The sequence below is a fragment of the Marmota monax genome, unplaced genomic scaffold (assembly GCF_021218885.2).
Source record: "Marmota monax isolate L192 unplaced genomic scaffold, Marmota_monax_Labrador192_F-V1.1 WCK01_AAM20220418_F8-fsc00362, whole genome shotgun sequence".
Taxonomy (NCBI): Eukaryota; Metazoa; Chordata; class Mammalia; order Rodentia; family Sciuridae; genus Marmota; species Marmota monax.
The window spans coordinates 153,313-168,010 of NW_026694757.1; the positions used below are offsets into that span (position 1 = coordinate 153,313).

The following is a 14,698-nucleotide window of genomic DNA, read 5'->3' on the forward strand; positions in this document are numbered from 1 at the left end:
TGATCATGCTAGTGCCCCAGCAGTGGGGGGCTACGTGGCCACCCAGAGCCGTTGAGGGGGAGCGCGGCAGCAGCTCCTGAGAAGGGTTTGGAAATGCCACTGTCCCCTGCTCCTTCCTCATCCTAAAGTCCTCTGACCCAGGTGGTCTCAGTGGGGTCCATAGCTCCCTGGATCTGTCTCTCTCCCCTCCTCTGGGATTGTAAAGCAGCTTAGAATTTGCACCCAACCAAGTCCCTGTGGAGTGAAAAGGGACATTATTAACAGTCAACAGGCGTAAATGAGACCATCCCAGGCCATCCGGGATGTGTCACCCTAATTATAAGGGATGGAGAAGGGAAGGAATGTGACTCATTAATGAGGCCTCTAATCTCCACCCAACCTAGGATAGTCCCCTGTGCCACCCACATTCCCAGTGACAATGGACACTTTTCTGTTATGTAATACATCCTGGCACCACCAAGTCCCCAGGTAGCAACAGTACAGAGTAATTCCAGCTGCTGGGGCAGGAATGCCACTTGGCAGGAGGAGGGCCTTGGCCCAGCCAGAGAAGCTCATGCTTTCCCCGGTCAAGGTTAGAATCACGCCTGCTTCTGGTGCCCCTGCTCCCGTGCACTCCAAGCTGCTGCGTGCTGAGCTGCCCTGGACATGCTGGCCTGCCAGCCGGCCTGGCTCATTGCGCAGAGGGTCAAAATGGCAACTAGATAACCAACCAGTCCCTTCCAGTAACCATCCACCATCCTCACAGAAGGCAGCTGTGGCTCTGCTGACTTCCCGAGCACGGTCTAAGGACCAGCTTAACATCAGAGAGACAGCTCTGCACGCAGTGACCAGGAGGGAAAGCAGCCTAGCAGACCCTGGGGCCGCCTATCCCTAGGGTGGTGGGTGGAGGCCTGCAGCGCTGAACTGAAGGAGGAGGCTAGCCAGAGGAAGACGAGGAAGGAGCTGGTGTCCCCAGGAGAGAGAAGACTGGCCGTGGTGGAGGAGGAGCTCCCTGGAAGGACGAGAAGCAACCTTTCTTTGATCTACCCACAGGAGAGAAGAGTGTGTATTTGATGAGATAATTTATACTGTGCGAATGCAAAACATCACCTCCAGCATAATTGCAGATAATTGATAATGTCTTCATCCATCAGAAGGGCGCAGTCTGGCTTGGCTCCAAAGGCCCTTGGGCCCCAGAAGGTGCTTCTGTCCCATATGTCATCCCTGGGTTACATAAACCAACCTGTGCTTGCAGGCTCCACCCACTCTTGCAAAGTGGGTGACAATCAGAAAGCATAGACCCTTTGCAGGCACATTCTGATCCCATGCCAGCAGAGAGACAGCTGCTTAGAGCAACTTCAGAGTCTGACTTGGGACTGACCCTCTCCCTGGACTCACCCTTAGGAGAAGCTCTGCACTGAGCTCCACCTCAGCCCATTCACTCCCCTGCCTGGAGGTCCTCTGTGGAAGATGAGGCTGGGCAAACTTAAAACACGGAAGGGGAGGGTCACAGACAGCACCCCTGCTGTTCCCATCTTGCTCAGCTGGGCTTCACCTGGGCCCTGTCGGCTGTCTGAACCTAGGCAGGCGTCCGTGACCTTGGGCTGCACCAGAGTTCTGTTCTCCCCAGCCCCCCCCCCCATGGTGGCATTGGGCAAGTGCTCCATCCCCAAGCTATCTCCTCAGTCCCTGCCCCAGAGTTCTTGAATCTTCTCTCCACGTTCTGATTGTGAGTATCCCCTTACCTGTGGAAATACGAAGCCTTGGGGGTTCAGATGTGCGACTTGGAGTCAACTGATCCCGTGTTCCTGGCAGACGTGGAGGAGATAAGGAACAGGGCTTCCTTTCGTGGGTCTGGATTCTGGCACAGCCAGCTTGGTCCTGCTCAGACCTGCGGCAGCGGCATCCCGACGGGGCGGCTCCCTGCGTGATCAGCTGGTGGTCCCTGGATCCTGCCGACCCTCTGGACCTTGGCTTCCCCAATCTTATGAGCTTCACAACCCCTTTCAGCTTGAGTTCACGGGAGTGGGTCCTGCTGTCTGCAGCTGGGAACCCCCTGCTCCAACAGGCAGGGCCAGGACAGCAGGGGGCAGAAATGGAGGTGCAGGAAGTGGTAGAAGAGTCCAGAGAGAGAGGAGGGAGGTTGGCAAATATCCTGGATAATGGCCACCACTTACTGAGGCCGTGCGTGTGCACTACCTCTGACCCTGGCCACGGAGGCACATCATTCCCACTTTACAGATGAGGAAACAGGCTCAGAATGATGAAGAGCCCTGCCCAAGGCCACACAGCCTTTCATGGTGAGCCAGGGAAGCAGAGCCAGATCCTTGTGCTCAGAGCCTCGACGCTCCCCAATGTGCCCTCTCAGGGCCAAGGTGATGAGATGACCTTGGAAGCCACTCAGTGTTGAAGCCTCTACCGAAGTAAGAGAGTGGAGGAGCTGCGGCCCCTGGAGGCAGCAGGGCTTCCCAGCGTGGGTTTGGAGGAGCCCGTGGAGCTCTTCCACCTCCTCTTGGCAGGCGGGAGCCAGCTGCAGAGACCCGTCTGTCCTTCCAGCTTGTCGCTCAGTTGTTCAACTGTTCAAAGCTGAGAGAAATCAAGATAGCAGATTCAATGATTCCTTTTTTTTTTTCCTTTTCTGCTCCTGGGGATTGCACCCAGGGACCCTTAACCACCAAGCCAAATCCCCAGCCCGTTTTATTTTTTTTATTTTGAGACAGTGTCTCGCTCAGTTGCTGAGGGCCTTGCTAAATTGATGAGGCTGGCCTCAAGTTTGTGATCCTCCCGAGTCTCTGGGATTACAGGAATCACATTGCACCCAACCAAGCTTTACTTTTTATTGACCTGGCAGCCTTTGGTGCTGGGACATAAAAAAATTAATTTAAACAAGAGAAAGAAAAGAAAGAGGCAGAGAGAGGAGGAAGGAAGAGAGAAAAAAAAAACTTATTGTTTTCACCAAGTTAAGGGCACCTTGAATTTCATTCAATATTCTACAACTTGAACTTCCTCCCTAGACTCCCCTTCTCTCCCCTGTTGTGTCATGTTGTCAGGGGCCGGACACCAGGGAGCTTTGTTGTAAACACCAGGACAGTGAGCGGATGGGAGACAATGGGAGTCATGCAGGTTATTACCACTTGCTATTTAAAGAATTCATGAGTCAGGCCACTTCGGCTGCTGTACAGGGACCATATGGGAATCTTGTTGATTCACCTGCTCACCAGAGCGTGCGAGGATACATGGGTACTGACACTTCCTCCAGGCCTGGTTGAGCTGCATGCCACCTGGTCCTGCCACATGCCTGGTGTACCAATGGGGGATGGGCTTCCCACTGGGACCCCAGGACACGAGCTGGCAGGAGGAACATAAAGCAGGAAAACTGAGATAGAAAGACGTGAGTGCTCTTGAAGTACCCCTGGGGGTGCTGGCGTCCAAGTGGTAGGCCTGGGTCCTCTGTCCTGAGGGTTGCTACCCTCTCTGTGTCCCTGTGTCCCATCTGTGAAGTGAGCCGTTGGGAGGACAGTGCGCTGGGCCTGACTCAGTGGCGCACAGCAGAAGGAGCTTTTCGCTCTTGGAGGGAGCTGGTATTCTGTAACTACATTAAATTGGGTGCTTCATTAGATGTCACTTGGGGAAGAGAGGACCTTCTGACTCCAAGTTCTGAATGACCTAGGAATGGAACAACCAGACCTCCCTGTGTCTCCTGTCCCCGTGTGGAACAGGCTCAGGTTGTCAGCGTCTCGGGGACTCCCCCTGCACTGCTAAGAGGCTGGTTTCCTCAGAGCCTCTGTGGCCCAAGTGTGTCACGTGACTCGAGGCCCAGGCTCCTCTTCAGGTGCAGGGGAACCTTTGAACAGAGGCTGGCCCTCTGGGGACAACAGTGTCTTTGTTCTTGGCTCCTCTTCACTTCCCTCCGGGGGAGGCCCTTCCTCACTGCGCTCCTGCAGGAGCCTGGGGCCAGCACAGCAAGCCAACCCAGCAGGTCCCCTCCCTCCCGAGTTCCTTTTTTTAAAATTTGTAGTTGTAGATGGAAACAATACCTTGATTTTATTTATTTATTTAATGCGGTGCTGAGGATGGAACCCAGGGCCTCGAATGCGCTAGGCGAGCGCTCTACCGCTGAGCCCCAGCCCAGCCCAGCCCATAGGGAGTTCCTTTTCTTAGAGGATTGAGTGCAGACTCCCAAAAGATGTGTCCAACTCCTACACCCTGACCTGTGAAGGTGCCTAAATTGGATATATTGTCCCTGCACATATAAGCTAAGGATCTTGAAATGAGATCATAGTGGGTTTAGGGTGGGTCCTGAATCCAGCCCTGGCCTGTGGCCTTATAAGAGAAAGGAGAGGTTTCACCCAGGGAGAAAGCAGAAGGCAGCCTGGAGTGATGTGGCCACAAGCCAAGGAGTGCCTGGGGCTAAGGAAGCGCTGGGCTTCTCCTCCCAGGAGCTCTGGAGGGAGCTGGCTTGGCTTCCTCTGGTGAGAAAATGCATTCTGCTCCCTCAAGCCCCCTGTCTGCAGAGAACTGCCGCAATGTGGATGCCTCCGAGCCTTGTGGGGTGAAGGCGTCTGTCCCTGCTGCGTGAGGTTGAGGGCTGTCCCCTGCAATCCCAGGGTCTGGGGGGAGCTCTCACGGGCTCTTGGTTTTGCGTCATTGTGGTTATGTATTTCTGGGGTGTGGTGGAGCCTCCAGCTAATCTCCTACAGGAACCTGAGGTCATAAGCTGGTGTTAGCACGGCACCTGACCAGGAGGCCCCAGGGAGGCCGAGTGGGCATGCACAGGCCTCTTAGGGTGAGTTACACATTCACAGTTCGGCATTTTAAAGTTGACTGAGTTTGTTCAGCTGGACATGATAATGGTCCCTTTGTGTGCCCCCAGCCCCTTGGAGTCCATGCGGCTCACGATTAATAGAAGGTGGTTTACCAAGAAAGACCCCTGTATTTTTTTCAGCTTGTTCTGTATCAAAAAGCCATATGTGTGGAGATTAGCCTTTTAATCATGTTTTCTTTTGGGTCTGTTACACAATTTTCATATTATTTTTCTGTCTGGGGAAAATTTAAGATGGAAAAAGATTTATCCGAAAATAGAGGATGATGCTAGCAACCAGCTACATTGGTGGGCAGGTGGTAATAATAATCTATGTGTCCAGAACCTTCCGGAGGCAGAGCTGTAGAATGCTTGGCTGTGGGCAGTATTTACAAAGTGTTTTCATCAACATTTTCTTATCCGAGCTTAACAACCTAGAGAGATATGTTTTCTGACACCAAATTCCATCAACATCCAATTAAATTTTTTTTCCCTTTGGGGGAGAAAAGCCCTGGACGCTGCCCTGGGCTACTGAGCTGCCGCTGCATCAGCACACAGCCGCTGCCATGCCGCGGGGTGCGAAGTGAGCAGGCGAGGGTCTCAGCCAGGAGTCACACCGCGTAGGAACCTTCCGGGCCAGAGCTGTGGGACTGCGGGTTGTGGGATGCACCCAAATAAAAATGGAACTGAAGCTCTGGGAGGACCTGGGGTGGGAATGGTGCTCTCTTTACCATGTCAAGAGCGTGACTCTGGCTCTGATGACCCTTTCCTGTGTGTCTTGTGCCGTCCAGTCCCTGACCACAGAACTGAAGCTGGCCTTGGGAAAATCCTTACCTAACTGGATTTTGGATGGTCTGCTTTTTAGTCCTTCCCCAGTCCCCCGGGGGATCCCTTTCGAGAACTTCATTCTTTCCTCCAGGACAATTAGAAGCAGCAAGTCCAGCCCAGCTCCAGCTGTGTGACCAACAGCAGCACAGCCCTGGGCCTCGAGCTGGACTTGCAACCCCAAGTTCTGATGTGGCACATGAAAGAAAGGGCCACACAGAGGCCTTGGAGGGCGGAGTGAGGACTGCAGCAGGCAAAATAAGCAAGCCAGAGGCAACATGGCGGTTGACTGCGTTCTGAGCCAGAAGCTCCTTGTGACATCCTTTGTCAGCTCAAATGTCATCAAATGCAAACTGTCCTTCCCACTGCAGAAACCCTGGGCCTAAGCCCAGCCACTGCCCCAGGCTCATGTCCTTGCACGGTGATGTAAGGATGGAGTGTCCACTCAGAACAAAGGCCTAACTGAAGGCTCGTTCAGTTCAACCCAGCTGATTCTTTTTTTTTTTTTTTTGAGAGAGAGAGAGAATTTTTTTTTTAATATTTATTTTTTAGTTTTCAGCGGACACAACATCTTTGTTTGTATGTGGTGCTGAGGATCGAACCCGGGCCACACGCATGCCAGGCGAGCGCGCTACCACTTGAGCCACATCCCCAGCCCCCCAGCTGATTCTTAACAGGGTCAGGAGGATGCCAGGGGCTATGAAAAGCAGGAGAAAACAGGTGGCCATGGTCTCAGGTCCTTGGAGGAGACAGAGCCACTTCTCTCACATGCAGACCTACAGGCAGGGGCATAGGAGGAGGCTGCAGGGAGGAGCAAGAGCGGCTATGTACAATGTGGCAGGCTGGTCTCAACTGTCTGTCTGTCCTCCAGCACAGGCCGAGCACCTTCAAGGAAAATCTGCCTGTACAGGTGTGTCTTCTAGACTGAGGTGCTTCAGGGGTGTCTGAGTTGATGAGGGTGCCGTGCCAATGCTTGCTGCATGGAGATGAGAGTCAGGCCATCCTGCACAGGCGACAGCAGGACAAGATTTAGAGAGACCTTGAATTGCAGGCTTTGAAGCTTAAATTTCAGCCTGTAGTCAATGTCATTTTGAGCAGGGGAGTGAGTTCATTTGTGTTTTTGAAAGAAAATTCTGCCAGCTGTGTGGAGAGTGCCCTGAAAGAGGGAAGACTGGGCAGAGAAGAGAGTCAAGTTCCAGGAACTTTGCCCTTCCCAACTGAAATGAGGGTTTTAGAAACAGATGAGGCTGGTGATCACTTTTGCAGGTCTCACTTCTTGGCCAGAAGTTTTCCCAGCCTGGGAATGATGCAGTGTATTAGCTCAAGGCCACTGGATTAATGCCAGGGCTCAATTAAGAAATTGTGCCTGTAGGGCAACCTACATTTCCCGTACTTTTCCAGGCCGGAAGCCTTGCCAGCTGGCCCTCTCAGGAGACTCTGCAAGTCTGTCTTAACTCTTAGCTCCAAGTGGGAAAGTGGTCACTTCCAGAAGTGGGTTTGGACGTGCCTGGAAACAAATGCCAGTGTGTAGGGCCACCAGGGCCACCAGGCCAGGCCTGGGCCTCTCAGCACGTCTCCACATCTAGTTGGCCTTGACTCTCAGCATCATGGCTCAGGCTCATCTCTTCTTTAGCCCCGTGGTGAAGAGGGTGAGCCCTGGAGGCTAAACTCCTAGTAGGACTCGCCTCCTCAGTCTTCCTGCAGCGGAGCCTCGCCTGACCTCTACCCCAGGCCTTTTGTGCCCCCAGTTCAGGCTTTCCTTGATGTGTCTCCTAGCACTGTGATGAGTGATGGAGAAGACGTGATGGAGGAGCCCGTAGTAGGTCCCCCCTCTGGTTTGTCCCATTGGGGAAGGTGCCATCTGCCACAATGCTTCCTGCCCACTGACGATGGTGCCCATGCAGGTGTGAGCAGGCTGTTGATCTTGCATCTATCATCCAGAGGGACCAAAGGCCATGACAGTGCAGTGCCACCCGGGCAACACCTGCGAACAATCCTTCCGGTTCTTCCCCCCCCCTTCCCCAGCCTTTGTCCTTCTTTCGTAAAGATACTATGTGGTGTAACATTGGCTTGAGTTTCCCCCCACTCACTTGCTGGCTCCATTCTTTCCTCTGAAGTCTGTCTTCTGTCCCTGAAACCTGGTAAATTTGTGTCCACTGGGACACCCGTGACCCTCTGACTACCAAAGCCTGGGATCTCTTCTTTCCTATTCTGTTCAGTATCTTTGGCTTTTGGCTCTGTTGACTCCACACAGCTTTAAGCTTTCTGTTAGTGACCAGGATGTCACCAGTCTCTCCTGTTCTCCTTCCACCTCTCCAACTGCTTATCAGCGTCTTTTCATGGTTCTTGACCATGTCTCAGCTCTTTTTTTTTTTATTATCATTAGTATGTTTTGATCCTGGGGTACTTTACCACTGATTCACATTCCCAGTCCTTCTCATTTTTTTATTTTGAGACAGGGTCTTGCTAAGTTACCAAGGCTGGCCTCAAACTTGAGATTCTCCTGCCTCAGCCTCTCAAATTGCTGGAATTAACGCATGTAACACTGTGCCCCACCCCAACTCTTATTACTTGGAGTTCTTGAGAATTTTGCCCTTGATTTTCTCTGCACCTGTGAGTACACGTGCACACACACTCCTGGGGATACTGCGCACCCACCGTGACTTCATTTTGTCCTCGGGTAGATCCCTGTTCCACTGTTTCTCCTCTCCGAGGCCTTCCTCAGCTCCCAGGCGCTGGCCCTTGGCGGTTTCTGCAGTTCCCATTTACAGCACTGATTATGATGGCACATCTGTCCCTCCTTCTATATTGAAAAATTTCAAACACACACGCACACTGCACCGTGGGTGTGTGTGTTCCTGGGGTTGAACCCAGGGTCTCACATACGCTAGGCAGACACAGTGCCATGGAGCTGTGTCCCAGCATCCACAATAGTTTGACTACACTCTTGATAAGAGAGCCTGCTGCCACCAGAGGCCATCCTCTGCTTTTTTCTTGGTGATGGAACTCATCACTTAGCTGGGTATATAAAGCAGGTTCCATTTCTCAGCCTTTCTTGCAATTAGGTGTGCCTGTGTGTCATGTTCTGGCCAATGGGATGCAAAGGGGGGGCGAAGAGGTTTGATCCTCACTCTTCTCCTGCGGGCTATCTGAAGGTAGACCACACTGTGTAGTGAAGGCTAAGCTGGGAGACGGAGGAACCCCACATGGCTTAACTATCAGGACTGAGATCCAAAACCTCTTGAGTCAACACAACTTACTATTTGATCCCTAAAAATTATTGTTCAGGAAGATTTTATTAGCTTTTGACTAACCAATAACTAGCTTCAATGTTTGCATCAGGAAATTTATGAGAAAGAATTTATTCTAACAAAAGATTGCTCATCTTGGCAAATAACCCCACCTCAGCAGGACAAATTATTCTCCTGGGTAAACAACTCACTTATCAAACAACTAAAGTTTATTCTTCAAGACTCCAATTTTCAAGACGCGGTGTGTCCATCAGGCCTAAACAGTATATCCAACTCAGCCCATCCTGTTAGATCCCAGCACTGAGAGATCTGCCTCGGACACCGAGGCCAAGCCCCCCACGCCTGCAGACACGGCCTGAGCCCAGCACCCTTCACACCAATGGTGTCCCCAGGGGATGCTGAGGTGGTTCCCCCTCCCTATTGCAGCCAGTTCCAGGACCTAGCTTTGCTCCATCAGCCGGTTACTCTGGTGGTTTGTAGGGGAGGTGGCAGTTGATAGTGATCCTGGGGGCCACTTAACAGCCCTGGACTTCATTCACATGAGAGGGACCTAAAGTTCTATCTCATCAGGACAGTTACTTTGGGTTCTTGGTCCCTGGTGGCTGCTAGCACACGTCCCCCTGCCTCCTCCATATCATGGTCATCTTTATGATTCACACCGCGGCCACCATGTAAGAGCACTGCCCACGTGTGAAAAGCACAGGACTAGATCTCTTTGCTTAACTCTGGGGCATGTTGATCTGTGGAATTTCTTGTACATTTAGATATGAGCCTGATAAAACCAGTTTTAAAACAATCAAGTGGGCCAGGAGTGTAGCTCAGTGCACCTACTTAGCATGTAGGTTCCAGTCCCTAGGCTCTGTCCCCAGCTGCCCCAACACAAACACACACAATACCATAAAGTATACATCTAAGCAAGCATTGTTTCCTTCAACTTATTTACCTTAGGAATTTGTTCATCTATCTTAAAATGACTTTTGTAATTACATCTTGATTTGGATCCTGGTGGTTGACAGACTATCTTTTGTTTAAAACCCCTTTGTGGTCTGGGGCTGTGGCTCAGTGGCAGAGTGTTTTCACCTGGCACATTCGAGGCCCTGGGTTCGGTCCTCAGCACCACATAAAAATAAATAAAATAAACGTATTGTGTCCAACTACAGCTAAAAAATAAATATTAAAAAAACTCTTTGTATGAATAATTTCAAGCATATTCAAAAGCGGAGAGAATAGCCTAATGAACAATTATCACTTCAGGACCATTACCCCAAATATTTCAGTGTGTATTTCCAAAAGATAAGGATGTTGGGGCTGGAGCTGTCACTCAGCGGTAGAGTGCTTGCCTCCTACGTGTCAGGCACTGGGTTTGATTCCTAGCACCACATATAAATAAGCAAATAACATAAAGGTCCATCAACAACTAAAAAATATATATTAAAAAAAAGATAAGGACGTTGATGATGGTGGTGGTGGTGGTGTTGGGGACAGAACGCAGGGGAGCTCTACCACTGAGCCATATCCCCAGCCATTTCTGAGACATGATGTTGCTAATTTGCTGAGACTGGCCTTGAACTTGTGATTCTCCTTCCTCACCCTCCTGAGTTGCTGGGATTACAAATGCATACTACCATGCCTGAGGATAAGGATTATTTACTTATTTTTTTAATATTTATTTTTTAGTTTTAGGTGGACAAACATCATTTTATTTTTATGTGGTGCTGAGAATCGAACCCAGTGTCTCATGCATGCTAGGCGAGCGGGCTACCACTTGAGCCACATTCCCAGCCTGGATTATTTACTTATTTATTTTGGGAGTGGGGAGATCAAACCCAGAGTCTTGCATATACTAGGGAAGCACTTTACCACTGAGCTATACCTCCAGCCCAAGGCTTCTTTAAAGACTTTAGGCATAATTCCATTATCTCACCTCAAAATTTGTAATAATTTCCTAATCTAATGTATTCAAATGGCGTTTACATTTTCTTGTTTAATTTTTTTTTTTTACTATTTGTTCAAAACAAGATGGAAATAAAGTTCATACGTAGCAACTGGAGGATGATTCAAGTCTGTTTTCTTTAAAATTTTTAATTGAAGGATAGTATACACAAAAAAAGAGAATACAAATCTAAGTGTACGGCTTGATGGTCTCCCCAATCTCTTATACACACACACACATACACACACACACACATTTTAGTTGTAGGTGAACACAATACCTTTATTTAATTTTACATGGTGCTGAGGATTGTACCCAATGCCTCACATGTGCTAGGTGAGCGCTCTACCACTGAGCCACAATCCCAGCCCTCCCCAATCTTTTTTAATATACAGATTGGACTTTCTCCTCATTTATTCTTTAGAATTTATTGAAGAAGGGGGCTGGGGTTGTGGCTCAGTGGTAAAGCACTTGGCCTCGCATGTGTGACACACTGGGTTTAATTCTCAGCAACACATACAGATAAAAAGAATAAAATAAAGGTCCATCAACAACTGAAAAAGAAATTTAAAAAAATAATTTATTGATGATGGATGTCTGCTTTGAATTCCCAAGGTCTCCATTTATTGGATTTGCAATAGTTTGGATCTCGAATGTCCCCCCTCCCTCCAAGGGTTCATGGGCTAAAGGCCTGGTCACCAACTTCTGGCAATACAGAAGGTGGCAGAACCTTTAAGAGGTGGCACCTAGTGGAAGGAAGTCAGGTGACTGGGGCTGTGCCTTTGGAGGGTATATAGGGACCCTAACCCTTTCTTCTCTTTTTTGCTTCCTGGTCACTTTGAGATGAGCAACTTTGCTCCACCACATGCTCCAGTCGATTGTAATATTCTGCCTTGTTGCAGTCCCCAAAATAACAGAGCCAACTGACCACGGACTGAATCCTCTGATACCCTGAACCAAAATAAACTTTTCTTCTTAAGTTGATTTTCTCAGCTATTTTGTTACAGTGACAGCTAACTAATAGGATCATTTCTCATGGTGTCATTTAGCATGTTTTTCTGTTCTCTAGGTCTTATAAATTGATTATTACATCTAGAGGTTCAGCAGACCAGGTTGGCATTTTGGTAAGATTGTTTCAATAGATGCTGCTGGGTACTATAACCAGGAGATTCATTGTACCTGAGCAGTCTTTTTCAGCAATGTTTTTCTTTCTTTTTCTTTTTCTGCTTTTGCAGTGCTGGGATCTACACCAGGGCCTCACCACATGCCAGGCAAGCACTCTGTCACTGAACTACGTCGCTAGTGAGCTGCTTCTTTCAAAGCATCTTTTGATCGTTGGATGTCATTTCTACACACAAGCAAAATCCATTCAGAATGAATCTAGCAAGTAACGTGGGTGATCGAACAGAAAAACGATGGTATGAGCTGAAAAATAAGGTTGATCACGTAATGACTGATTTACTTGTGTAGCTGGTAAACAGGCCCTGACGGAAATTCCAAAACTGTTCCGAGCAAAGGCAGCCTCAAGTGCAGCCACCCAGGTGACTAATGTGATCGGAACAACAGTGACATTGATGGAGAAATTGTCTGGTGCTTATAAAGCCACTTTTCTATGTGGGTGGACGTTCCAGGCATCCCTTTGTAGTCATTAGCTCCCTTTTAAGGACCCCTGCTTATCTCAGTGTGTTGCGCTTCAGTTTTGGAACCTGAGCTGGGGCGGCTGTGCTCTTGCTGCCACGCGAGACCTACCTAGCAGCCCACTGAGGACGCTCGTCGCCTGTCTTAGCTCCAGCCCACGGCCTGCCACTAGAGTCGAATGCTGCTCCTGGGTTCCACCCAACCCCTCCCCGGGCCTGGTGTTGGCCTCTTGTCCATTACCCGCCAGAATGTGGTCGGGGCACTGTCGGGTGCCTCCTGCTCTGGCCAGTCAACAAAAAATGAGGAAGGCCAGGAGGAGCGCCGGAGGCAGGCGCCAGCCCGGGGAGCAGCAATGCGGGAGGCCCGGCCTATTCTCACGGTTCACAGACCGCCCGCCACAGCTCCGCGGAGCTCCCCGCGCCGCACGAAGCCCCTCCGGCCCCACGCCACGCTGCCGGCTATAGGCGGAGCCCCGCCCCTCTCCCGGTCCCGCCCCGAGAAGCAAATTAGGCGGGGCCACAGGGCTTCTGGCGAGACCCGCCGTGCGTCAGGACCGACGTCTTCCCGAGCTCCTCCCACGCTCGCTGGCCCCGAGCGTGCGCCTGCGCGGTTCGGGCCCGGCCCGGGTTGTCACCCCACCCCCTCCCTAGCAACCGCCGCCCGCCCCCGCCCCGCCCCCGCCCCGGCCGCGTCCGCGCACGCGCGCCGCTTTCGGCACCCGGCCCCGCCCTCGCCGTCGCCGTAACAACCGCTCGAGCCCTCGCCGCGCCCCTCGCAGCTCCCGCCCAGCCCCCTCCCCGGAACCGGCGGTCGAGCGGCAGCCGCCGAGCAGTGGAACTGCGAAGGCACCGCGGAGCCGCCGGCATGAGCTCCTCCCGCCGCCCCGCGCCCCGGGCTCGGCCTTTCTGACAAGAGGTAGGTGCGCGTCCCCGCGGCGGGCTCCGAGCGCGCCCCCGGGCGGCCCCGGGACGCTCCGGCCGCCTCCCGCCCGCCCGCTCCGAGCCCGCGCCGGAGCGCAGCCCGGCCCCCTCCCCGAGCCCGTCCTGCGGGAGCCGAGCTGCGGCCGCGCTCCTGCCGGCCCCGGAGTCCGCGGCGCTGGCCCGGCCCGGCCCGGCCACGCCGATTGTCATGCAATAGAGGCAGCCGGGTCCCGGACCCCGCGCCGCGCATCCGAGCTGGCGCCCGGCGGGTTCAGGGAAGCGGCGAGTTGGCGGGTCCTCGGCTGGAGTCACTCCCGGCTCCGACAGGCCGGGTCCCAGCGGACGGGCCGACGGTTTCCTCAGCGAGCACCACCGTGTCTTGCATCCTCTCCCTCCCCCGACCTCCCCCGGCAGTCGTCCTCCTCTGTCTGGGAGATACCGTAAAATTAATTTTCCCAATTAAAAATTTAAAAGCTTATTAGAGCCCCACCGTGCACCGGCACTGAACGGTGTGCAAAGTGAATAGAACGTGGTCCCAGCGCCCGGGACGCGTCAGCTCCAGGATCCAGATGAACGCAGACTCGGAGTCGAGTTTGCAGAACTCAGAGTTTGGCTCCGGTTATCATGATTTTAGAGCTGTGAGTGTTTCAAGATCATCTTTCCCAAACCTGGTTTTATAGAGATGGAATTAGGGAGGGCAAATGGCTTGCTGGAGGTCACCCAGAATTATTCCCTCGCAGTTTTCCGACTGTCAGATGGCTTGTTTTCCAGCATAACCTGCTCCTCTGAGAGATATGCCAAATAAGCATACCAGAGGAAGTTCCAGGCCTGTTTAAAGTAATGTAAACATGGTAGAAATGCGGTAATATAGAGAGCAGTTTTCTGAAATAAAATCCTCATAATGTCTTTTTTTACAGCTAGACTTTGGGATCCTTGAGGCTATTCAGCTATGCACTTTTGAATATCCTCTCACCATATTCAACATAACATTCTTAATGATTATCCTCAGCAGGACAGGTAGGCTTATTTGATTTATTTTTTCCTCCTCACTTTTCTCTTCCCACTTTTAGTTAGGTGAGTAGAGTCCCAGGTGTGTTTTCAGAAACCTCCAGTGAGGCTGGCACCAGAATGATTTTGTGCTGGAGGGGGGGGTTCCTTGGTGTGTGGGTGAAGCTTGAGCAGGGCTCGAAGCCTCAGAGCCATCACAGCTCTTCCAGGCTGGAGTGTTCAGGGAGCCCCTAGAACCGCAGTGCTCAGCCTCCCTGTCGCTTGAAGACTGATCTCTGAAATTGTAGTATACACAGAAGACAGGACATGATGAAAGTGCTGTTTGGGAACCAGCATTTTGAGG

At 51.6% G+C, this 14,698-nt stretch overlaps 2 protein-coding genes across 7 annotated transcripts in view; one reads left to right on the top strand and one right to left on the bottom strand.

Annotated features, from left to right (window-relative positions):
• Window positions 1-13,057: 13,057 nt before the first annotated feature.
• LOC124079424 (uncharacterized) lies at window positions 13,058-13,597 on the bottom strand. The gene has a single exon (XM_046424952.1). The coding sequence runs from the start codon at window positions 13,595-13,597 to the stop codon at window positions 13,058-13,060; it is 540 nt and encodes a 179-aa protein (XP_046280908.1).
• Sec14l1 (SEC14 like lipid binding 1) overlaps window positions 13,167-14,698 on the top strand; it is a 58,892-nt gene continuing 57,360 nt past the window's right edge. For 4 of the 6 annotated variants that reach the window (XR_009224991.1, XR_009224992.1, XM_046424924.2 and 1 more), the window contains exons 1-2: window positions 13,167-13,342; window positions 14,265-14,364. The gene's annotated coding sequence lies outside the window, so the exon portion shown is untranslated. The remainder of the gene's footprint in view (window positions 13,343-14,264; window positions 14,365-14,698) is intronic. The other 2 variants (XM_058572780.1, XM_058572781.1) reach the window with 2 other exon arrangements.